At 42.0% G+C, this 26,830-nt stretch overlaps 1 protein-coding gene across 1 annotated transcript in view; it reads right to left on the bottom strand.

The window, feature by feature from the left end:
• Positions 1 to 26,830, bottom strand: part of nphp4 (nephronophthisis 4) — a 402,509-nt gene that overhangs the window by 20,510 nt on the left and 355,169 nt on the right. The window contains exons 21-23 of the mRNA XM_060851914.1: positions 17,784 to 17,861; positions 16,488 to 16,644; positions 4,509 to 4,594 (exon numbers count right to left, since the gene is read on the bottom strand). Coding sequence (XP_060707897.1) covers positions 4,509 to 4,594; positions 16,488 to 16,644; positions 17,784 to 17,861 — 321 coding nt within the window. The remainder of the gene's footprint in view (positions 1 to 4,508; positions 4,595 to 16,487; positions 16,645 to 17,783; positions 17,862 to 26,830) is intronic.

Below are 26,830 nucleotides of genomic sequence, written 5' to 3'. Positions count from 1 at the left end.
AAACATACATTGGCAATGAAAAACAACTTCAAATAAAGACAACATTTTTACGTCTGGCCATCGTTTCATACGGTTTCTGTCGATTCAGTTGCAAGGAGACTTCTTTATGAAAGTTGATGGAGCTCTAAGACGACGCTGGGGAGTCAGCCTGGCAAGAAATTGTTTACTGAGTGCAATGGGAGCTGTAATCTTTGTTTGATTGTCAGTTTATAATCATCTTTGTTTGAAGCGGTTTTCAAAACCTGTGTAAAAAAACTAAAGATATCTTCGATAGGGCCTTCATTAATTCCACTTGATTTACAGTTCGATGAGAATATAAGGGGTGGTTTTCCTCAAAGGGTAAACCGAATGGCTGACTTTTTATTTAATTTCATGAGAGTTTCAAAGATTTGCCACTGTTATTACATGGCTCATGAATTTTGTACTTAGTGAATACTGGACAAGGGGACATGTGGGCATGGAGAAGGAATATGACGGGGCATGAAGGCAGCAAGGTAGATACAAAGGAGTGTGGAGAGGGCATGGTTGGTGGAAGAAGATAACGACCATGAATTGCACTGGGCTTTTGCCAAGTAAATGGCGGTGGGCATTCCAAACTGCCACCTCATGCTCTGCCCACCTCTACAGCTGCTTCAGACCTGCGTCAGAAGCACCTGACAGCCAGAGACCAAAATACCAGATAAGTGGCCTAACATTTAGAAGTCGGATTGACTCACAGTCAGTTTGGCCCCAATGGGTATAATTACTGGGCTCAATCTTAGCTGCTGTAACGGGTGAAACCACAATCTGGTAAAACCATGGAAACTAAAAGATGGAAAACAAACAGGTTCTACAAGGGGCATGGAATCAGTTCCATCAGGTTACTGTGCAGGCACTGGAAGTGAAAGTGACCTCTATTTGTTACATGATGACAACTAGTGCTAGCACCCATAACCTGAGACCTAACTGCCAAGTCTTGACCGACTCTACAGACTTCAGGGAGTGCTGCACTGTCAGAGCTGTTGTCTTTCAGGAATGTTAGAACCGTGGCCTTGTGTACTCTTCCAGGTGCAGATATGAACATAACTCAAAGAGGAGTGCTCTCTGGTGTCCTGACCAATTATTTCTATCCTTCAATTAACACCGAAATTAGAATAACTGTTCATAATCACATTGCTGCTTTTTTGAAAGTTTGCAGTGTGATAACTAGCTCCTCAATTTCCCACATTACAACAATGACAACACTTCAACAATTAATTGATTTTAAAGCACTTTGGGACATCCCAAATAGATTACTTTACATGTTAAAAAAGACTAATTAAGCTGTGGATAATTCCATAGCTGTCAGAAACTTTGAATTTAATTTACCGTCTGTGTCAAAACATATCTATTACATTCTTCAGGGGAGGAGTACGGATTTTTCAAAGCGGACTTTTCAGAGTAATAGAGTGAATGTGAAATACACGACTGCTCAGCAAGCATGCTGCAAAGCTTAGCTGGGTTCAAAAAGCATCATGGTCGCTTGAGACTGCTGCAGACCTACGACTGTGTGAGCTTAAGTAATGATTCATGGCCAAGCAAGATTTACTGTACTTCTGAAAGGCAAGGAGAGATAAGCAAGTCACGATAAAGACAGCTGCTTTGTCAAACTGTGAAAGAGACAGAGAAAGGGAGAAATCACATGCATTAGCAGCTGTTCTAATAGCCAGAGAGGTATAAAATGGACATTTTTACCGTGATTGTGAGGAGACCAAAATGATGCTGTTTAAAGAAGATAAGTGGAGAGATTAAACTCACCATCCTCCCCAGCTCCCAAAGACAAATGAGGGAAGTGTCTTTATTAATGCAAGTGCTTATTAATAAATAAATCATCTAGAAAAACTTTGTAGTTTATTTTTGGGTGTGTCCTAAAGAATAAAGGGAAGTATTGAAAGATTCCTCATGAAGCTGTATTTTCATGTTATAGGTCACTGAGTTCTAATGGCGCTACCTCAATATTAGTCCCTGACCTGCATTAATGGATGACCATGTTCCCAGACAAGCCTCACTCTGTGAGAAAAATCATTTAAACCTGTGTACAGCATTTTGGTTAGACAACACTGTGAGCAGATCTGGCTTCCGTATTATAAGAATGGTAAAGTGCTGAGAAGGAAGTGCAAAAGGATTTCCTAAGGATAGGCCAGAATGGAATGGTTATACTTAATCATAAAAAATTGAACAGGCTGGGGCTGTTTCTCTAGAAAACAGTGAACTGAGAGGAAATCTGATAAAGCTTTATTTTTCACATTTTGAAACACTTTCACTGAGATGATGTACAGGAGATATTTTCACCTGTAGGCGAATATTGAAGCCATTAGCGAGTTTTGAGATTTGTAGCTCAGGATGAGGTTCTGGACATAGGTTTGCTCACTGAGCTGGAAGGTTCCTTTTCAGACATTTCGTCACCATACGAGGAAGCTTCGTCCAGAGGCTCACTGAAGATGGTGACCAGTATGGTGACGAAACGCCTGAAAATGAACCTTTCAGCTCAGCGAGCAAACCTACATCCATTGAAGCCATTGTTTTCAGCCCCAACGCTAAACTCTGTTTCCTGGCTACTGACTCCATCCACCTCAATGCCGATACAGTGAAACTAAACCAGCCTGTTTATAGTGCTAGTGTCACCTTTAACCGCGAGATTAGTTTCCAATCGTGCTTCTACAGCACTACAAAGACTGTTTATTTCCACTTCCATAACACTGTGTAACTTTGCCTTCACTGCCAAAACCTTTTTTCAGCCTTTGTTAACTCAGGACTCGACTATTCCAACGCACTCCTGACTAACTCCGTAAATTTGAGGTCATAGAAAACTCTGCTGCCTGTGGTTTTAACTTGCACTAAGTCCCATTGACCTGTCCTTTCTGTGTTCGCTGAACAACATTCGCCCAGTCAAGTAATATTGCCACATTAAAATTTTCATCCTCGTTTTCAAATCCCTTCATATCTACAGTAGTACTCCCTACATCTTAAAGTTTCTCTGAGCTCACATCTCTCCAAGATATCATAGAAATCATAGAATCCCTACAGTGTGGAAACAGACCATTTGGCCCAACAAGTCCACACCGACCCTCTGAAGGGTATACCAACCAGACCCACTCCCCTACCCTATTACTCTGTATTTCCCCTTACTTATGCACTTTAACTTACACATTCCTGAATACTATGGGTAATTTAGCATGGCCAATTCACTTAACCTACACATCTTTGGACTGTGGGAGGAAACCGGAGTACCCGGAGGAAACTCACGCAGACACGGGGAGAATGTGCAAACTCCACACAGATATCACCCAGGGCTGGAATCAAAGCTGGGCCCCTGGCACAGTGAGGTAGCAGTGCTAACCACTGAGCCACCGTGCCACCCTCATCCACTCTTGTCTAATTTTGATCTCCTGAGTAGCCCTGGTTCTGATTGCTGGTCTTAAATTCAGCTGCCCAGAGCCTAGGTTCTGGAATGCTTTCCCTCCCTCAATCTCTGCATTGCTACCTCACCCACCTCCTTCCAAAAATCCCTTTTCAAGAAAGCTTCTGGTCAGTTGATCTTCTATCTCCTCATGTAGCTCAATGTCATATTTTGTTTTGTAACTCTCATCTGAAATGTTTTAGGAAGTTTTATTACATTAAGGGTACAAACTAAATGCAAGTTGTTATTGCTTTTGCGACTCAGCGCAACAGGCAAGGAGGAGACATGATGCTGATTGGACGCTGTGCCAAATGCCGAGGCTGAAACCATTAAAGATGAGAGGGGAGACAATAGCGTACCTGCAATCTCACTGGGCTAATAATCCAGAACCAAAGCAAACTGTCTGGCTCAAATCCCACCATGGCAGCTAGTGAAATGTCACCTCAGTTCACAGAATGTGAAATCGAAACCTAGCCTCAATAACACTGACAATGACTACACACTACACACTGTCATTAAAACCTAACGCATTTTAGGAAAGGATGTTTGCCATCCTTACCTCGTCAGGTCTAATATGAATCAGCAATGTGGGTAACTCTTTAATGCCCTCTGAAATGCCATTCAGTTCTAGGACAAATAGGGACAGACAACAAATGCATGGTCTTGCCAGCAATGACCACATACCATGAAAGAATAAATTGAAAGGGCTCATTGCCAATCCTTCTTCTCACAGCCTGTTTCTCCCTCTCCTTCAAGTTAATTCAGGTCCAACTGACTTCTCTCCAGTTCAATGCTACTCTTGCATTTTGCATTTCAGATTCCCAACTGCGGTAATCAAGTCAGCCAGCGATGCAAGACATGATTACTCTCAAGCTGGCAGTCACTAGCTTAGATACTGACACAATGAGTATTTTGGAAAATGCACAGGGACAGACACAACACAGATGAGGCCCTGATGCTTCCATCCAATTGACTCAGCTTACCAGCTAACACAGTGCAATTAGCCCCCAAATCATTTTCAGTTTCTAAAAGGTCAAAAGCACTCAAAACTTATTGGCTTGTCACTAACGTGAGGAAATCAATAACATACCACTTTTTTTGTCTCACAAATGATGTTGAAATCACTGCAGCGAACGTTGATCTGAAGCTCAGCATTCGGTGACTGTACTGTCAGACCTGGAAGGTTTCAAATGACACACACAGCAGTAAAGAGCAATATCAAATTTCATAGATTCACTGCCCTTGCACCCCATATGAACAGCAGATGTGCAGGGTAATTGATTGTAAAATGGAGATTATAGGGAAAAATAATTTGGAGGGTGAGAATGAAAAGAGACAATATATGTTTCCCAGTGTTTTCTGCTGTACCTCTAGCTTCCTTTATCTGGTAAAATATAAGCACGCTCAGTGGAGTGAAAGGCCAGTATCCCACTGTCTACTCTTTCATTCATTAGAGAGAGACAAACAGCAGTGAGTTTACCCTCAGGGTCACCACACCTCAGGCAAGGGATGAGGTTAATAAGGCAATGCCTCCATCATAACCTCAGCCAGGACAGGAGTTAAACCCCAGCTGTTGGCATCATTGTACCGCATACCAATTAACTTTTCCAAAGTCTATTTGAAGACTCCAACCCATTGCTATATACGACAGGGTAGCTTAATAAACAGTGTGCTCTAAAGTTTCCACCACTGCCTTGACTCAAAAGTACAATTCCAGTTGCATTAACTGACTAGTAATTATATGCTGCTGTGTACTGCCATTCATTGATCATGTCCATCTTCTCTTAAAGTCATTTCACATGTTTCCACAACGGCGGAACTGAATGTGACATAGTTCATTTATTTTTGGAATATTGTCCAAACTTCTGCCACATTTTGTGCAGAGAAGTGTTCTCTAATTTCACTCCTGAAAGGCCTAGCTCTAATCTTTAGTCTATGTCGTCTGGTCATAGACACTGTAGCAATTGGAAATAGCTTTTCTCTAAATGTCTCATTGGTTCCAGTTAGTATCTTAAATCTGAAACAAATTACCATGGGTGGCTCAGTGATTAGCACTGTTACCTCACAGCACCAGGGACCCAGGTTCGCTTCCAGCCTCAGGCGACTGTCCACGCAGAGTTTGCACATTCACCCTGTATCTGTGTGGGTTACCTCCAGGTGTTCCGGTTTCCTCCCACAATCCAAAGATGTGCAAGTTAGGTGGATTAGCCGTGCTAAATTGCCCAGAGTGTGTTCCGGGACATGTAGGTCAGGTGCATTAGTCAGGCCTAAATGTAGAGTAATAGGCTAGAGAAATGAGTCTCGGTGGGTTACTCCTCGGAGGATTGGTGTGGACTTGTTGGGCTAAATGGCCTGGTTCCACACTGTAGGGATTCTCTGATTCATCAAAAAATAAACATCATTCAATCTGGGGGGAGGGTGTATGTGTTGCTCCCATTGTATGTGTTGCTCCCAGTGTCTCGAGTCAATGTTGATCCTTCAATCAACTTCACAAAAACAGATCAGGCTACTATCACATCACTGATCCTGATTATTACCACACCAGAATGAGGGTGCAAGTGGTCCAAAACCACAAGTCCCACTCCAATTCACCACTTGATTTTCAAGTATCATTGGAATGGTTTCTTAGTTTTCTATTATGGGCGGCACGGTGGCACAGTGGTTAGCACCGCTGCCTCACAGCGCCAGAGACCCGGGTTCAATTCCTCAGCCTCAGGCGACTGACTGAGTGGAGTTTGCACGTTCTCCCCGTGTCTGTGTGGGTTTCCTCCGGGTGCTCCGGTTTCCTCCCACAGTCCAAAGATGTGCGGGTCAGGAGAATTGGCCATGCTAAATTGCCCGTAGTGTTAGGTAAGGGGTAAATGTAGGGGTATGGGTGGGTCGCACTTCGGCGGGTCGGTGTGAACTTGTTGGGCCGAAGGGCCTGTTTCCACACTGTAAGTAATCTAAGCTAATCGAAACAGACTCAAGAAAACCTGCTTAATAACATCAGCATCTCCTTTTTTTAATCCCAGACTGATACAGTCCCACACACACCCTCTCACGGACTTAAAACCCTTTACACTCACAACATACACACACCCTCTCACAGACACTCATACCCCCCCCACACACAAACACATACATTCACATATAAGATTGTGGGGTGAACTTGTACTTGCAGAATTGCATTTTACTTTGCTCAAAAACAGCATGAATCAATGTAAGATTCTGTAAATCCCTTTTTTAGATTAGAATCAGTCTGGTCATTGCGGCACAGACAGCCTCAGACAGGGATGCTCACACCTTCAATGCATTATCTGGGCCGACATGACACCAATTGTTAAAGTTCACTTGAGAATGTAATTTTTTAAAAAATTCCGCGATTTACTTATGAAAGAACTGAAACCAGCATGATCATTCTAAAAGATGAGAGACTTAAACAATCCAGGTTATTTTCAATATATAACTTCAGATACACCACACTGTAAACTTTTGCTATAAATTCTCTATGTTACAATATTATTCTCCACAATCACGTGATGAAGGAGCAGCGCTAGTACTTTCAAATAAACCTGTGGAACTATAACTGGTGTTGTGTGATTTTTAACTTTGCACACCCCAGTCCAAACCGGCATCTCCAAATCATGACTACCTTTTTTTCAGGTCATTCTTTGCTGGTTCTTAATATCGGAGTGTGTAAAGGGAACTAGTAAGTATTCCTACAACTGATCTTTTACCACTCCTTTTTTGCAACTCTACCCAGAATGATTCTTTACCCTGTTCGATCAAACAGAAGTCATCTCTCACTAAAATTCTGAGGAAGGGTCACCAGACTCGAAACCTAAACTCTAATTTCTCTCCACGATGCTGCCAGACCTGCTGAGCTTTTCCAGCAATTTCTGTTTTTTGCCATCTGTCATTACTATAACTAGTGAAAGCCTAATTAACAGAGCAACTCCTTCATCTTTATCTTTTTAAAATTTGAAGCCCTTCGATATTCAATGGACAAACTGTGACATAAAAGGCATCCAGTTAAGCTAAAAGCTGCAGAGTTTCAGAGCATATTTTTGAGGAGGATTGTCAGGAGAAGGTGGTAGAGGGTAGCCAAGAGTTTAGAGTCTTACAGGTGTTTTGAATTTTCATCGATGGCAAAGATACAGAAGCTTGTAAATTGGTCAAATTTGAAGATGATAGATAGAAGAAGATTATATTATGCTTGGTTTTTTTTACTCAGGAGGTTGTAAAAACACAGGTTCCAAAAATTGAGAGTTTGGATGGGTTTAAGTGCCTATTTGATTATAGCTAATGGAATCTGCCTCAGGTGAAAGGCTTTTAGGTTTAAAAAAAACACTTGTACAATGAAAGGGGAGTGGCCAGTTCTAACAGCTCTGGTTTGGTTGGTTTTGACAGTCTGGCTATTCACTGAAAGCAGTCAGGCAGTTTGACGATGCTGGTCAAAGAAACAGCTACATGGAAGAGGGTGTTCTATTCTGCCACCTCCCTCCCTCTCTGACATCTCTCCTGTAAGACTCTGTGTTTGATTTTACCTTTTGTGCCAAGGGGTGTTTATGGGGATTGCTGCAAGTATTTGGAAAAGCATCATTAAGTTGGCATGATCTGTTGGGTTTTTGGACAGGTTAAATTATTCAGTATTCTGTTCTCTTTTGTTTGTGTTTCATTCAATACTCTGTAAATAAATTCTGTTTTGTTTTAAACTAAGTGGCTTGACCAGCTCCTGGGATATCCACATTACCCCTGCTTAAAACAACTAGCAAAGTTAGGGTCTGGGTTACTTTCTTGAAATGTTTTGAGAGAGTCTGGCCTGGTCCATAATACAAACTACTGATATCATGCACAGCATGAAATGTGAACAACGCACACACTCCATGAATGGGAATGGAGTAACTAGGGAAAAATCTGAAAGAGGCCCAGAGGTCTTAACAGAGCTATCATTCCACAAAGTCAACATTTACAGCGCATCAATAAAGCAAATCCAACATAAACACAGCTAAAACAGGCTCAAGCTGTACATTCGTCAGATCACAACTTCAGTGCTCAGTCAAGCTTGTTGCAAACCCCACAGAGACCAATTACTTTTTTAAAAAAATCAAACTTCCATTAGCCAACTAGTTTTCATAGACCCCTTACAGTGTGGAAGCAGGCCCTTCAGCCCAACAATCACAAGCTTTCAAACTTTGATTATAACAAATAAACTAAAATCAACATTAACTAAACACCAATTAGTAGACAATTAAAACTCTAAACTACAAAATAAATCACTTATTAATCTAACATGACTGAAAACACTATACTACAGAAAGCTATATGATAGAGAACACTCCCCTCAGAATTAGTCTTACAAAAACTAGTCAATTAATTTCCAGCACACATGTCCCTGTTTTGTTGTGCTATAATGTTCAGTGAACAGCTGACATTACTGTCTTAGATTTCTCAGATATCCTGAACCAACCTAGGGGAAGGGTGTTATGAAATTTGAAAGGGTCCAGAAAGGATTTACCAGGGATGTTGCCAGGGTTGGAGGGTTTGAGCTCTCAGGAGAGGCTGAATAGGCTGGGGGGGTGACCTGACATAGGTTTGTAAAATCATGAAGAGCATGAATAAGGTAAACAGACAAGGTAGTTTCCCCAGGGTGGGGAAATCCAAAACTAGAGACATAGGTTTAAGGTGAGAGGGGTAAAATTTAAAAGGGACCTAAGCGGCAACGTTTTCACACAGAGGGTGGTGGATATATAGAATGAGCTGCCAGAGGAAGTGGAGGCTGGTACCATTACAACATTTAAAAGGCATCTGGATGGGTATATGATTAAGAAGGGTTTAAAGGAATATGGGGCAATTGCTGGCAAATGGGATTAGATTTATTTAGATTATCTGGGCATGGACTGGTTGGACCAAACCGTCTGTTTGTGCTGTACATCTCTATGACTTGATGACCTCCAATAGCAATCCTCAAGTTCCTTCCTTGGCCACACAAGACAAATCTTCTGCAGTCCTTCAATTATCATAGGATACATCTCTCCTGACAGGGAACATTTTCTCACCCACCTTCACTCTGGTAGAGAAAGCAGCCTTTAACCCTCCACTGACTGAAACAGCCATTGTCCCTGTTTCTCTGTCTTTCTTTTCAATGTTTCTCAGTTTGTAAGTCTGTAATAATGAAAGAACTGGCCTCCCCTTTGTATTCAGACTGTAAAATCTGATTGCTTACAATAACACTTGACACTGAAACACCAAATGCCCAACACGCACAAACACCCACATGTGGCTTGGTCACATGATCCTATTCTGTATCCCATTTTACTTTGAATTAAATAGGCACATTACAACATAACCACCTTAAAAATAATACCTGTAGCAAGTTGCAATCAATCACAAATACACAAATATTAATAGAAGCAAACACCAAGAGAAATGAGGGGTGAATGTTTTGAGCATGGTTCAGTGATCAGCACTGCTGCCTCACAGTGCCAGGGACCCAGGTTCGATTCCAGCCTCTGGCGACTGTCTGTGTGGAGTTTGCACATTCTCCCCATGTCTGCGAGGGTTTCCTCCCACAATCCAAAGATGTCCACGTTAGGTGAATTGGCTAAATTGCCCACATTGTTCAGGGATGTGTATGTTGGATGCATTAGTTGGAAGACACAGAGTAATAGGTTAAGGGAATGGGTCTGGGTGGGTTACTCTTTGGAGGGTCAGTGTGGGCTTGTTGGGTCGAATAGCTTGTTTCCACAGTGTAGGGATGCTATGTGTGATGCATCAGAACTGGCTGATGCTGACTTTACATCTCAAAAATTTTGTGTTTTAGCTCATAAACATATAAGTAAATTGCTTTAAAGCACATTATGAAAGTAGGCAGAACAGAGAACACAGGCTTCAGCTAAGTATGAAGAGGAAAATTTCGGAAGAATGCCAGTGGTTGGCTCTTCATAGGAGGAATGATTTCCAAATGGACTAGACTTCCAGGCAATGTAATGGGCCCAAAGCCCAACAGGCATTTAAGAGAAAGGGAATTAGCTGCTGCAGTGCAGAGAGAACTATAGGGATCATACAGCCATCAGACAGCAGTGCCAAGTGAACAGACATTTCACAATGGGGGAGGGAAAAAGAAGAGGTTAAGCAGACACTGAACAGGGAATAATCACTGCCAGGCTCCACTGAAGATTTGGAGATACATCGCACTCAATTAGCTGCTCACACTCAATCAGAGAGTACAAGTAGTGCTGAAACAGAATAAAACGTCTCCCACAAATATAATCCGAGAAGAGAAGCAATTGCAGTCGGCTCACAAATATACTTTAAACTACCACATAAAACAATGCACATTAGCACATTATATGATTAGGAAGGGTTAACAAATTTCTCATTCATTTCACAAATAATGCTGCCATTCTATTTGACAGCCAGGGAAGTTTTCTTTTACACCCTGGAAACAATTTACCGTCAGTAATTTATGAACTCCAGGTTCAACTGGAGCTGCAATGAAACTGTCCCTTTTTAAAACCTAACAGCTCAATGAAAATTAAATTAGTGTCATACAATCCAGAGTAACAGAGAGAAACTATAAAGGGTCTTCAATTTACAGGGGCCATTAATCATAAAATGCACTGATTGAAGTGCTGAATTTGTTCTGACAAGATAAATAGAGGCTGACAAGAGACTATGAGCTGCTATTGTGGACTATAAGCAATTGTTTTGAATAAACCTTTCCAGAGATAACATACGGTCTCCGAATCAGTTCCCATTTCATTAGTATGGAGCTCTTGCTGGCCACCCTTAATTTGATGGATCCAAAAACAAAAGGGAATCCAGAAAATACCGTACATTATGGCTCATAAATCAATCTAGAAAATAAGACAAGCCCATTTCTCCTACAACAAAAATCATGTTTTTGCATCTACTCAGTATATAAAGCAAACTGTTTCCCACCCATGCCCTCCACCTTTTTATATCCAAGGTGTGCTATACTTGGTCAGCCCCAAACTTTCACACCACAAATGTATGTTTTCAGTTAATTCTACATTAGGGCAGCATGGTGGCTCCATAGTTAGCACTGCTGCCTCACAGCACCAGGGAAATGAGTTCGATTCCACCCTCGGTCTGTGAGGAATTTGCACATTCTGTGTATGCTTCCCACTCTGGTTTCCTCCCACATTCAAAAATGTGTATTTTGTGTGGATTGGCCATGCTAAATTGTCCATAGAGTCCAAGGAAGTGGTGTTAAGCCGTGCGAAATACAGGGATGGGGTGAATCTGGATGGGCTGTGCTTCAGAGTGTGGACTCAATGGGCCAAATGGCCCACTTTCATACAGGAAGGATTCTATGATTATAATGGGATGTAACAGAGCCAGCAGATGACACAGGCTGTATTGTGAGATGTACAGGAGTTGAAGAAATGCCTACTCTTTGTGCAGAGGCTGATGTTTTGAAATAGTGACCACATATCAGTGGTTCACTTTTATACACAGTGTAAATCAATCCCTATTCTATGCAGGGATTTTTCGAGCGATCAAAGGTCAAGTTACACTCTGACATCTACGGAAACCTTCAGTGACTGAAAGATGTTGTAGGAGCCAAACACTCAGGTAGTTGCTTTACAGCACTTGCAGTGGCTCAGTTGGTACACGTACCATTCAATTTGCTCACACAACAAAATGGCTGTCATTCTTTGTAGTCAATCAGTACTTTCATTCCTCTCCAAAACTGTGTTAAGGAGCTATATAAATGAAGGATTTTAAAAATTTGTGTTAACTGCCAACATTTTGCAGAAAAGTGAAGCCTTTGCAGTTTTGCTTGGTATATCAACCTCTGTTGACAATCAATAATTTGCCAGGATGTGCTCCTAAGAGTCTGATAGCCAACGAAAATTGTCGCCAACAGAATAGGAACTCTAAATGCCTCATAGTAACATACAAATTAGGAACAGAATGGCCCAGCGAACTTCCCGCCCACCCAAGACTTACCAGCAAGGACAAACATCCTCTCCATAATGAGGTAAATGGACAAAGAAATTTAAAGCTACAAATATGTAAATCAATTTTTAAAAGTGCAATCTAAGCACTGGGGTCCAATTCCGGGCAAGAACATTAAAAAAATGAATATTACCTGAAACATGTACTGCACATTGATAACACCATGCTTGAAGTAATGTACTTATGGATTCCAGAGTACAAAAAGGGTAGGGAGTTGGAAAATGTACAAAAATGGTTTAAAAGGACATTACCAAATCTGAGAGATTATTACATTTAGGAAAATCTAAATAGCTTGGGTCTCTTACAGAAAGCTTGAGGGGTCAGAAGGTAGAGCTCTTTAGCGTTATGAAGGGGCGTCATTGGGTGGAAGTAAAGACTATGGGCTGGATTTGAGCAAAGGTGGTGTGTAACGTGAGTCGGGAAATTTCCTGATGTAGCAGACCCACCTCAGTTTCAATCCTGTGATTTTTGCTCCCAGTGAATATAGGCTGAAGGACGCCCCTGGGAGTAGATGCTGAATGGGTGGGCACACGCCAAGCTGTGTTGATTAGAAGGCCTACCTTGGTTCTGTGGGGCTTGATCTCAGTTGTAATGAAAGCAGTAAGGCCTACACACTCTTGCCATTCCCCTAATACCCTCACGGCCAACTCCACACCAACACATGCCTCCCAACTGCTTACCATCATCCCTCATGCCAATTTAAGCCCCTTAACTCAATATACACTATGTATAAAACTAAAGAACTATTGCAATAACTGTAGCAAATGTGTAATGACTGAGATGGGAAAAATTGAGTAATATTCATCAATAAAAACTGCTATTCCAAAAATTATGAAAGTGTCAAACATTCCATTAAAGTATAACTAATTTGGGCTTCAAAACATTATCTTTATCAATCTTGTCCAAAAGGACATTGAGACATTGGCAAAATAGAGCACAGGAAAAAAACCTAACCCTTTATAACCAGTTAATGATGTTGATCAAACGAAGTGAACAAATGTGGCAAACAGAACTCTTGCTAAGCCCATCTTTTGCTCAACCTGGGTTCTCACTGAACCATTCCTAGTGAGGACAAGCAGAATCCCAGATGACCCTGTCCTCATAGTATACACAAAATATATAATGGGTGAATAAGGAAGGAAGGGACATTAGTTGCCATGGAGAATATGAGGACCAATGAGGAATAGCTGGGAGCCGGGGTAGGGGAGAAGGGGGAAGGAATAGGTAAAACCTTTTGAAATGACCCTTTAAAAACTTCCCAAATCCAGCCACTGACTCACAATAACCCTGAGGAGCTGTGGGCCATGACTCATGGAGAAGATGGTCCAACTCTACAAGAGCTGCAGGGCTGCTGGGAAAAGGCACCTCTTAGTACGGAGTGGGTCACCATCCCAAACTGGTGAATATTGCTGGTGCCAAGAATGGAGACAGGGATCCCAGAATAGGGTCCAGCCATTTTTAAAATGGCAGTGGAGTGACCCCAACTCTGCAAAAATCCAGGCCAATGTTTTCAATTGTGAGGTGTTACAATGATGGATCAGATAGTTAACTTCTCCTTTTAATTCAAAATGCACTCTTATAAAGAGCGCTGCTGCAGAATAACTGCAGGTTTCAATTCAGCAACTAGCAAAGTGCGGCGTGAAGCCACTGGAATGTCATGTAAATTATCAAGGAACTATCAAATAGGAAGAGATTTAATCAATGCAGATAGCAAGGAGGCTGATAATCCCCTCCACCACCGCAGGAAGCACTACTCGCAGACGTGCTAGTGTTACTCAGCAGAGGTACACAAAAAGAGCGGCTATAAAACCATTTCAATTCTACTATAGTGGATTAATGTGAGTGAACGCTCTTGTGTTCAGTTCAAGCATTTGTGTGCTGTGAAGGTCACAGTTGAAGAACTACTCCCTATTCACACCAGGGGACTGATAATAAAATAACCCTCTCACTCCAAGTGCTGCAAATCAGCTAAAAAAGTAAAAGGAATCAGGAAAAGGGTACTTCAATCAGCCTACAAAACCAAAAATTTCAAAATCATCTATTCAACTGCTAATACTGATGCTGTGACCCCATCGAAACAGCTGCAACATTCAACTATCTGCTGTTTACAAACAAATCACAGACTGATCCATACATCTGTTTTCTATAAGTTTTTATTGGATTCACCTCTTCTTTCTAATCTGTGTGTACGTGTGTTGTGTTACTAATTCTTCCTGAGCATTTTAATTAATAGAGTCACTCTTTTTGTTAATGTGAGAAAGACTGGCTAAATTGCATCCTTTTAAAAGCGTACTCCTTTTCTCCTGGGAGAAGGGTCTCCAGGGCAAAGGATCCCTTTCAAATGAACCTTGATGCAACCAACTGAGGAGGTGAGTGAATAAAGAATGGGAGCCACTCTATCCCTCCTCAATCAGGAACTCAACAGTTTGGGGATATTCAGTCTGGAATCAGGGTGAATGGGGAGCCTTGCTCAGGGACTGACTATAACAGGGAGGGAAGGCCAAACCAGTGGCCATAGTTATAGGCTAGTAATAGATTCAATCAGAAACTCAAGAGCAATTTCTTGACCCAGATCAGAATATGGAACATAACACCAAATAGAAAAGTTGAGGCAAATAGCATTGATGTGTTTAAGGGGATGTGAGAAAGGAGGAGAACACTTAATGGTAAGGTCCTAGGGAGTGTTGCTGAACAAAGAGATCTTGGAGTGCAGTTTCATAGCTCCTTGAAAGTGGAGTCACAGGTAGATAGGATAGTGAAAAAGGTGTTTGGTATGCTTCCCTTTATTGGTCAGAGTACTGAGTACAGGAGTTGGGAGGTCATGTTGCGGCTGTACAGGACATTGGTTAGGCCACTGTTGGAATATTGTGTGCAATTCTGGTCTACTTCCTATTGGAAAGATGTTGTGAAACTTGAAAGGGTTCAGAAAAGATTGACAAGGATATTGCCAGGGTTGGAAGATCTGAGCTACAGGGAGAGGCTGAACAGGCTGGGGCTGTTTTCCCTGAAGCGTCAGAGGCTGAGGGGTGACCTTATAGAGGTTTACAACATTATGAGGGCATGGATAGGATAAATAGACAAAGTTTTTCCATAGAGTCAGGGAGTCCAGAACTAGAGGGTGTAGGTTTACGGTGAGAGGGGAAAGATATAAAAGAGACCTAAGGGGCAATTTTTTCACGCAGAGGGTGGTACATGTATGGAATGAGCTGCCAGAGGATGTGGTGAAGACTGGCACAATTGCAACATTTAAGAGACATTTGGATGGGTATATGAATGGGAAGGATATGGAGGGATATGGGCCGAGTACTGGCAGGTGGGACTAGATTGAGTTGGGATATCTGGTTGGCATGGACGGGTTGGACCGAAGAGTCTGTTTCCATGCTGTACATCTCTATGACCGGGTTGGCCAGCGTAGGGTGGCAGGAGGCTCCTGTGGATCTTAAGCCTAGGTCTCTGCCTTCAGCCAACTATTAATCACAATGGCTCTAATGAACTATTTCAGAGCAGCAAACTGAGGACCACAGCTAGGATCAGAGAATCGCACCCCTCATGTTGAGTATAAATGGACCATATGTTCCACTGTCAATGAAGCTCTCTCTTATTTAATGGAAGATCGTGACAGACCAGCTTACAACAAAAGTAGTGAAAAATCAGACTATAGAACAGACAGTGATCGAGTAAGGGAGCAGTTGAGGGAGCCTCACTGAACACCTTCAAGACTGATTCAAAAGGATTTGTGATTGACAAGGTGCTGATGGGCAGGTCAAAGCCAGAATTGGATCAGCCATGATTTAATGAATAGTAGAACTAGCGCAAGAGGCAGAAAGACCTCCTCTTCCTGTTTCTTATTTAACATCCATTACTACTGGCTCCCCACTTACCTATTCCAAGCTGGTATCACTAACCAAGTGGAACATAAAATAATGCCAGTGAAGATGTAATCAATAAAATGCTCATGGGATCTGAAGGTTTAATTGGCACTATTGTACAATCAATTTATTTATACAAGAGGATCAAAACACAGTAAGTTATTTCAATTGATGTCAATATATAGAACGAAATAAGATTACTATTTTGAAGGTAACAAGTAACGTGATACCTGACAGAGTGTACAACGGAGGCAGGCGGATTGATTTCTTCAGGAATGTCATTTCAGGGTGATAAAAGCGAAATGTTTGATCAATAACATAGGGTTGAGCTTCAACATTCACCTGAAGGATGGCAATCGGCTTCTGATTTTCAATTTTGAAAGAGACCTGAAAGAAAACAATCCTACAGTCATTGGCTTTACCCAGTACTTTTCCATTTTTTAAAAAAAAAATTCACTTGTGGTGCTTCAGGCAATATAAATTACAAGTTAATACATCAGATTCAGCAGTAATTCTCACAGCTTTATTCAGGGGAATGGGACCTCTGTCCAACAACATGAGTTCAACTCCCAAACCCAACATTTGAGCATAAAATCATCAGTGTAATTGTGAAGAACAGAACTTCCAATGGTTTCCAGGATTAAATATTAGACCAAGATATGTCTGCTTGTTTTGGTGACTGCTTAATATCCCGTGACACCATTTGAAGACGCAGCAGACTTCATTCTTCCCTCAATCAACACGACCAATAACAGATTAATAGGGCATTCACCTGGTCACGGTTTGGGGGAGGCTGCTGGGTACAAAATGCCTGTGACATCCGTTCACATGGAAACAGTAAGCGCTGAACAGGAGCAGTTTGTACATGGAGAACTTTGGGAAGAACTGAGTGATGTAACACATCATCTATTATCAGGGCCAATAACTTTAGGTGACTCAATAAATTAGATTGTATCCTTGTGGCCAATTGTCACTGTAATTTTACAACATTCACATTGTCATGGCAGTTGTAAATCAGTTGCCATGTTTCGAGGTGAGTTTTATTGTTTTCTTTAACTCCAGAATCGATAGGAAGGTGCTTCAACTGACAGAGTTGGAGGAATCACAGCAAGGATGTGCAGGGTTATGGGGGTGGGGTGCGATGGTGGCAGAAAGGCACAAATTGAATTGTTAATTCAGTGAGACTGTGGTGACATAATGGGCCTTATGGCCTCCGTCTGTACCCTAACAATTCTGTGACCTGTAAGTATCAAAATGAAAGTGTTTTTAGTGGAGTTGAGAGGGTAGTCTAAAGCAGTGGTTCCCAAACCAATGCCCACTGACACATGATGCTCCATAGAGACTTCCTAGAGAGTCAGCGAGAGTTTAGCAAGGAGGACCGGCCTTATCGGTAAGCAACATGGACAGCCAAAGCCCCAGCTCACCAAAAACATTGGCAGCCCAAGCTTCACTATTGCTCATGTGGAACTTTTAGGTGCATGAATCGAAATTAGAATGAGGGACACCGCTGATGAAATGATACATACTTCAATTTTCTTGGTTGTGGGGTTGGTTTCCTGTTGATGAATGATATTCTTTTTTGCAAATTTCCCGTCTGCCGGACCCTGACGAAAATAACAATAACAGTTCAAGATGATTGGTCTAAGCAAAACAAAGTCATACATATTTACATTTTCTTCTTGGTCCCTTAATGATCCCCACTTCCTTTTTGAAATGTAATACTTCCTGTAGAGACAGCCAACATGTCACCTGAATCCTGGCCTCTCGCAGTACTACGTGATAACCAAGGACAGCAAACACTAATGTGATGACTTGACATACATTCTTAACTTGTTGCTAAAAATAACAAAGACAAGTATGTGTTCAAATTACAATCTGCATTTACTGATCTGTACTGTTCTACTAAACAATCAGCCGTCATTTGGAAAATGTGACTTTCCCTTCATGTTCGGTATTTGCTCTGTTTAGTCTTATTTGACCTGGGTCAGTTTGACAACATGTAATGCAGCGTAATGCAGAAATGATAATTTGAATATAAAGGCATAAGAAATAAAAGCAGAGTAGGTCATGCAGTCCCTCATGGATGATCTTTGGTGACTTCTGTCCTCTTCCCCACTGGGCCCTCTACTTTTCGTCATTTACATAAATGATTTGGATATGAGCATAAGAGGTACAGTTAGTAAATTTGCAGATGACACCAAAATTGGAGGTGTAGTGGACAGCGAGTAGGGTTACCTCAGATTACAACAGGATCTGGATCAGATGGGCCAATGGGCTGAGAAATAGCAGATGGAGTTTAATTCAGATAAATGTGAGGTGCTGCATTTTGGGAAAGCAAATCTTAGCACTTAATGGTGAGGTCCTAGGGAGTGTTGCTGAACAAAGAGATCTTGGAGTGCAGGTTCATAGCTCCTTGAAAGTGGAGTCGCAGGTAGATAGGATAGTGAAGAAGGTGTTTGGTATGCTTTTCTTTATTGGTCAGAGTATTGAATACAGAAGTTAGGAGGTCATGTTGTGGCTGTACAGGACATTGGTTAGGCCACTATTGGAATATTGCATGCAATTCTGGTCTCCTTCCTATCGGAAAGATGTTGTTAAACTTGAAAGGGTTCAGAAAAGATTTACAAGGATGTTGCCAGAGTTGGAGGATCTGAGCTACAGGGAGAGGCTGAACAGGCTGGGGCTGTTTTCCCTGGAACGTCGGAGGCTGAGGGGTGACCTTATAGAGGTTTACAAAATTATGAGGAGCATGGATAGGATAAATAGACAAAGTCTTTTCCCAAGGGTCAGGGAGTTCAGAACTAGAGGGCATAGGTTTAGAGTGAGAGGGGAAAGATATAAAATAGACCTAAGGGGCAATCTTTTCATGCAGAGGGTGGTATGTGTATGGAATGAGCTGCTAGAAGATGTGGTGAAGGCTGGGACAATTGCAACATTTAAGAAGCATTTGGATGGGTAAATGAATAGGACGGGTTTGGAGGGATATGGGCCGGGTGCTGGCAGGTGGGACTAGATTGGGTTGGGATATCTGGTCGGCATGGACAGATTGGATCGAAGGGTTTGTTTCCATGCTGTACATCTCTATGACTCTATGTAGAAATAGAAGTAGACCATTCAGCCTACTCTGCCATTCATTGAGATCATGGGCTGATTTGATAAAATTCAACTGCATAGAATTAGAATCCCTACAGTGTGGAAAAAGGCCCTTCAGCCCAACAAGCCCATACCGACACTCCAAAGATTAACCCATCCAGAATGGCTACCCTACCTGATTACTCTGCATTTACCCTGATGAATGCACCCAACCTACACATCCCTGAACACTATGGACAATTTAGCATAGCCAATTCACCTAACTAGCACATCTTTGGATTGTGGGAGGAAACTGGAGCACCCAGACGAAATCCACACACACAGGGAGAATGTGCAAACTTCACACAGGCAGGTGTCCAAGCCTGGAATCAAACCTTGGTACCCAGCATTGTGAGGCAGCAGGGCTAACCACTGAGCCACCATGCCACCCTGTATTTTCGCCTATTTTCCAGTAACCCTTTATTCACTTACTGATGGGTGGAACGGTGGCTCAGTGGTTAGCACTGCTGCCTCTTAGTGCCAGGGACCTGGGTTCAAATCCAGCATTTGAACCCACAGTCCAAAGATGCACAGGTTAGGTGAATTGGCCATGCTAAATTGCTCATTGTGTTTAGGGATTTGTAGGGTCAGTGCATCACTCAGGGGAAGTGTAGAGTTACAGGATAGGGGAATGGGTCTGGGTGAGATATTTTTCAGAAGGATGGTATGGACTTGTTGGGCCAAATGGCCTGCTTCCACACTGTAGGGATTCTATGATTCTTTGAATCAGTGTATCTCAGCCTTGAATATACTTAATAACTCAATATCTGGAGTTCTAATTTGCCATAATTTCTTGAGACACCAAAGATCTGTCTATTCGAGTTTTAAATATATCAAAAAGTGATGTAATGACAACAGTCTGCAACAGTGAATTTGAAAGATTCACAAATCTTTGATGTTAAAGATACTCCTCATCCCATCCTCAATGACTTAATGTTTTTCCTGAGACTACACCTCCAGTGTCCTGGATTCCCTAGCTCTGTCAAACTCTATCATTTTCCTCTCATTCTTCTAATTTCCTGAAAGTATGGACCAAATGTTCTCAGCATCTCATTACACAACCCTCCTATCCCAGTTACAAGTCGACTGTTCCAACTCCAATGTAACTGTATCCTTCCTTGCTTAGAGAGACCAAAAGTAGACACCATAATCCAGGAATGGTATCATCAAAGACTCATAAAATTAAGGTAAGACTTCCTAATTCTTGTGTTCCAATCCCCTCGTAACAAAAGCCAACTTTCTACTTGCCTTCCAAATTGCTTGATGTATCTTGAATCAGAGAACCACATAATATGGAATGAGATCATCTGGCCTATTGTGTGTGATCCAGGTAACAGCCCGCTAACTGAATCCCAGTTGTCATGTTTTGATTTATAGTCTTGTCAGTAAAATTAAGTTTAATGTATTTTTAAATGCTGTGAAGATTTCTCCCACCACAACTCTTTGAGGAGACATTTTACAGAACACAATCATGGATGGTTGCATTTCCCCTCACATCTCTCTAAATTTCCTCCATCTTACCCTCACTAAGATAGTTTATTACAGACCTTTCAACCAAGGGAAATAGGAGCTGCCTATTCATTTTAACTCCTCTCAATTTTATACACTTTGATTACTTCTCTTCTCATCCTTCACTATTTTAAATTTAACAATCTATGGAAATGGTCTCTCCAATCATTCCCCCTAACTAAAATTTTCATGCAACATCTCTAGCAGGTCTCCTATGTACCCTCTCTAGTGCAATCACATTTTTCTTATAATGCAGAGAATGAACTGCCAATTGTAAGACTATAAGATTTGGAGCAGACAAAGGCTATTTTGGGCCCATCTGGGTATGCTTTGTCATTCAATTAGATCATGAATGATCTGATAATCCCCGACTCCACTGTCCTGCCAGAACCTTGATTACCTTAATGATTAGAGATCTGTTTATTTCATCTTTGAATGTTCCTAACAACAACACAGCCTCGACAGCTCTCTACAGCAAACAATTCCACAGATTCACCACCTTCAGAGCAAAACAAATCCTTCTCCTGTTTACCTTTAATGGATAACTCCTTACTCTGATTTAGTGTTTTACACTGTTTTAGTGCATTATACAATTCCAACATAACCTTCCTACTCTGAGTGTATGTGTCACAGCTAATAAGTTATGCGTTCTTAATCTGTTTGACAAACGATGGACATTTTCCCAACATCTCTCTATGCTCCTCTACATTTACTATTTATTTTCTATTTCGTTGTCTTTCTGCAAATGCTTTGTCTCATAGATTGAACCCTAAATGCCTCTGTTCTGCTCACCTGACCAGAGTCATAGAATCATACAGCGCAGAATAGGCCCTTCAGCCCATCAAATCTGCACCAACAATAACTACCACTGAAGGTTATTCCACTACCATTTACCATCTCTGTTATTTATCAAATACGTAGCTTATTTTGGTATCACCTGCAAACTTCTTGATTAAACCCCATACAGTGAAGTCAAAATCTTTGATATACACCACAAACAGCAAGTAACTGTTGTCTTAGATCCCATAGGCCTTCACCTTCATGAACACTCTAGCCAAGCTTTTGATTAAGTCCTAGTGGCAAAGTCTATGTAGACTACATAAAATGCATTATCCTCATCAAACCTCTTTATTACCTACTCAAAGAATTCAATCACGTTAATGAGACAAGACTGTGCCTTAACAAATCAGTGTTAACTGTCTTTGATTTCTTTCTTTTTAAATGAAGATTTAATATCTCATGCTTGCTCAAGTTAGACTCTATCTGCCAAATTGTTATCTACTCAATTAACCAGTCTAGTTTTCTTTGCAGCCTCTTTGTATCATCTTCAAAGCTTACACTGCCACTCAGCTACACATCAGCAAACTTAGCTGTATCAATCTTGGTAGGACTCTTCTGGGGCAGTAGCAGTGTCCCTGCCTCTGAACCAGAAGGCCCAGATTCAAGTCCCACCCACTCGCGAGCTGATTTCTGTATCGACACCTCTGAATGAGTTGAATAGAAAATAAATTCAAGAAAATTGAAAACCAAAAAAAGAAATTTACACTTGGTCTCTTTGTCTAAGTCATTTACAGAGATTAGAATTGGCTTAGGCCCCAGTCACTGATCCTAACCGTACTTAACTAATTAAAGCCTGCCTACTTGGAAATGTCCCATTCATTTGCTGTCTGCTCTAAAAGTCTTCCAACTTTGTTTAATATATCACCCTCAGCTCTATCAGCCTTCGGCTTTTATGAGGCTTCTTTGGGAATGCTATTTGAAAGACCAAGCATTCTACATCTGCTGACATCCTTTCAACTACCTCACTAGTTACATCCCAAAAAATGCGAACAAATCTAATGTTCCTTTGTTAAAATTGTGCTGACTCTGATGGTAGGATATTTCTTTCCACTTGCACTACAAAAACTTCCTTAATCATCGGTTAAAGCATTTCCCAATAACTGACACAAAAACAGAAATTGCTGGAAAAGCTCAGCAGGTCTGGCAACATCTGTGGAGAGAAAGCAGAGTTAACGTTTTAGGTTAAATGACCCTGCCTCAGAACAGTTCTGAGAAAGGGTGGCTGGACCCGAAATTTTAACTCTTGATTTCTCTCCACTGACACTGCCAGACCTGTTGAACTTTTCCAGCAAATTCTATTTTTGTTTATGATTTACACTGACCGCAATTTTTTTGGTTTTTATCCCAATAACTGACATCAGACTAACTGGCCTCCTTTCTTTGATCATGGTTTTACATTTGTTACCTGCAAACTACTACCACATGGCATAGAATGCCACCCTCAGCCTCTTTATAATTCGCTTATATAAATCCTCTAGGATGGCTGCAAAGTCATAGCTTTGGAAACTGCTGCACGTTGTTATTATCTGCCCTCAGAAGAGAGTATATATTCCAGCAGATATTATTTCAATGGGGGTGTTAAATTTTAAATGGTTTACCATAACATTATTTTGAAACTCTGGTTTCATCATTGGATTGAGGACTGAACTTGCCAAACTTTCCCAAAAGCTTTGGAAACTCTGGAAACTTCAACCTTGCCCAGCACGAGGTTTGTTAGAAATAAAAGCAGGAGTGCACTAAATTAGTGTTCTTGGCTGAACAGAAACTTACAATGAGAATGCTCCATTGAATAAACTACAGATTAACATTTAAATATCATCTCCCCTGATGGTATAGTGATTAAATGCCTCACCCTGTGTGGTACTGAAGCTGATCTACACAGCTCAATAGCACTGTAGGTAACTCACTGCACCACTGGGATCATTTCCTCCCATGGTGATTTCTGGGGAATTTTCTGTGCTTTTTGTTGTATTTCTGAACCCACGTCAAATTACACACATCAGTTCAGCTCAGCGCATAGTAATTACCTGCTCCAGGCATTGGTTTTGCTACATCACTGGACTAAAAATGATGACAAATTCCATCCAAAGCAGACATGGGGGAAAGAAATCATTTCTCAAGGTGGAAAAAAAAATAGTCTCTCTATGTTCATGCTATAAGTCATTTTTTATCAAGTGAACACTAACATTAGGTCACCATGCACCTCATTTATAATTTAGCCTTCGTTTTCAGCTACCTCATATCCCAGAAAATCAATAGGAATCATATTGCACTCCCTTGATGCACAATAGAGTAATGGAATTACTATGGCACAAGGCCATCGTATCAGAGTTCGTTGAAAAAGGACAGTTTCAATGAGTAGATCAGTATCTTGTACGACTTGAAACCCTACACATGCCAAGCCTGGACAATATTCCACTTGACCAATAATAATCTTTTTCTAACCTGCCAATTATTAGGGAACCAAATGCTCAATTTTTGTTCATGAATATGTATGCCACTTTCGGCCTTATTCAGATTAAAACTGGTACTGCCACAAAATTCAGCTTTATAGTTAGTGCCAATAATTTCAGTCAATTTGGTTCAAAAATAGTATCTTTCCATTTCTATCTCGGGCGACCGACTCAACACAGACATCTATTATAAACCGACTGACTCCCACAGCTACCTGGACTACACCTCCTCCCACCCTGCCCCCTGTAAAAACGCCATCCCATATTCCCAATTCCTTCGTCTCCGCCGCATCTGCTCCCAGGAGGACCAATTCCAACACCGCACAACCCAGATGGCCTCCTTCTTCAAGGACCGCAGATTCCCCCCAGACGTGATCGACGATGCCCTCCACCGCATCTCCTCCACTTCCCGCTCCTCCGCCCTTGAGCCCCGCTCCTCCAACCGCCACCAAGACAGAACCCCACTGGTTCTCACCTACCACCCCACCAACCTGCGCATACAACGTATTATCCGCCGCCATTTCCGCCACCTCCAAACGGACCCCACCACCAAGGATATATTTCCCTCCCCTCCCCTATCAGCGTTCCGCAAGGACCACTCCCTTCGTGACTCCCTTGTCAGATCCACACCCCCCACCAACCCAACCTCCACCCCCGGCACCTTCCCCTGCAACCGCAGGAAATGTAAAACTTGCGCCCACACCTCCACACTCACTTCCCTCCAAGGCCCCAAGGGATCCTTCCATATCCGCCACAAGTTCACCTGTACCTCCACACACATCATCTATTGCATCCGCTGCACCCGATGTGGCCTCCTCTATATTGGTGAGACAGGCCGCTTACTTGCGGAACGCTTCAGAGAACACCTCTGGGCCGCCCGAACCAACCAACCCAATCACCCCGTGGCTCAACACTTTAACTCCCCCTCCCACTCCACCGAGGACATGCAGGTCCTTGGACTCCTCCACCGGCAGAACACAACTACACGACGGCTGGAGGAGGAGCGCCTCATCTTCCGCCTGGGAACCCTCCAACCACAAGGTATGAATTCAGATTTCTCCAGCTTCCTCATTTCCCCTCCCCCCACCTTGTCTCAGTCGGTTCCCTCAACTCAGCACCGCCCTCCTAACCTGCAATCCTCTTCCTGACCTCTCCGCCCCCACCCCACTCCGGCCTATCACCCTCACCTTGACCTCCTTCCACCTATCCCACCTCCATCGCCCCTCCCCCTAGTCCCTCCTCCCTACCTTTTATCTCAGCCGGCTTGGCTCTCTCTCTCTTATTCCTGATGAAGGGCTTATGCTCGAAACGTCGAATTCTCTATTCCTGAGATGCTGCCTAACCTGCTGTGCTTTGACCAGCAACACATTTGCAGCTGTGATCTCCAGCATCTGCAGACCTCATTTTTTACTCCACACTGTACACACATGCTCGTGCTCTAGTTTGTGGTGTCACTTTGGTGAGGTTGTCAACATGGAATGTTTTGAGTGTGTGCCAGAGGTATGTAGGATAAGGAGAGTGTGATATCAATCAGTTTGCAACACTGAATTATGTCATAGCTCCAACTGTCAACCTCAGCACTCCAGTACTGCCCTTTCTTAAACACACCATAACTGTCTCTATTGTAGATTATATCAAGGTTAAAAATGTAAGATTTTGGCTTGGTGAAGCAGAATGTGTTTATTTTCAGCTTGTTTTTGCTATGTCTGCATGTACTTACAAACAATACTTGAACTTTGGCCCCAGCTGAGAGGCTTTTAGAAGCAAGAAAGCAAGAGGCTACTGAGGAGATAACTGCTGAGCATGGAACAAGGCTCTCAGCAAAATCTGGTGGGTTTTGGTTTCAAAAGTAAGTAAGCAAGAAAAACACTGACCTGGTGACTTTATTCAAAGAATTCAGTTCTAGGTTTAGAGAGAGAAAGAGTTATTCAAGAGAATTTACTCAAAACATGGAATGGATGCCAACAAAGTATCCACATATGTCTGGTAAGTGACGGTGTGTGACTGTCAGCAACACCTACACTTGAACCAGTGGATCACATTGGTAGAGATATACTGAGAACGTGAGCTGTGATTTCTGCCAGAATAAAGACGACCAGCCTTCCAAAGTCTGTCAGTACGAAAGTCACACTTAAATGAAAAGATTAAGCTCCATTAAGTCTGGATAAGTTTAAGGCAGTAGCTTAGATCATTTAGAACCATTAATTTACTTGCTCAGTGTACCTATATAGTCTTTATCATTATGTTTGTTTTGATCAAGTTTGTACAGTAAAAGTTCCATGATTATACTGAATGACAGGCTGGGCTCGATGGGCTGAATGGCTGGATGAGTAGTTTGAAATCAGTAAAGTACGTGAACAGTGGTGCTGTGGGTAGAGAAGGCCCTTACTCTGAGTTGAAGTCTTCTGTCTGACCACTTATCCCCAGTCATTGCTGTTCTAATAACCCATTCCCTTTAGGCTACAGCATGAGAGAAAGATGGAGAATACACAGCAAAGAGAAGGGATAAGATGAGGACTACGTATGATTGTGAAGGTGACTATAGCCATTAATTTCTTCAAATGGAGAGCGGGTGACAGATCCCAGTTCACCATCCACTGATGCACAAGCAAGATGAGTGATTCTGGTTATTGTTTTGT

The sequence above is a fragment of the Hemiscyllium ocellatum genome, chromosome 37 (assembly GCF_020745735.1).
Source record: "Hemiscyllium ocellatum isolate sHemOce1 chromosome 37, sHemOce1.pat.X.cur, whole genome shotgun sequence".
NCBI classification, from domain to species: Eukaryota; Metazoa; Chordata; class Chondrichthyes; order Orectolobiformes; family Hemiscylliidae; genus Hemiscyllium; species Hemiscyllium ocellatum.
Note: the sequence above shows the minus strand (reverse complement) of the source record. Positions and strands in the feature narration are given on the sequence as shown.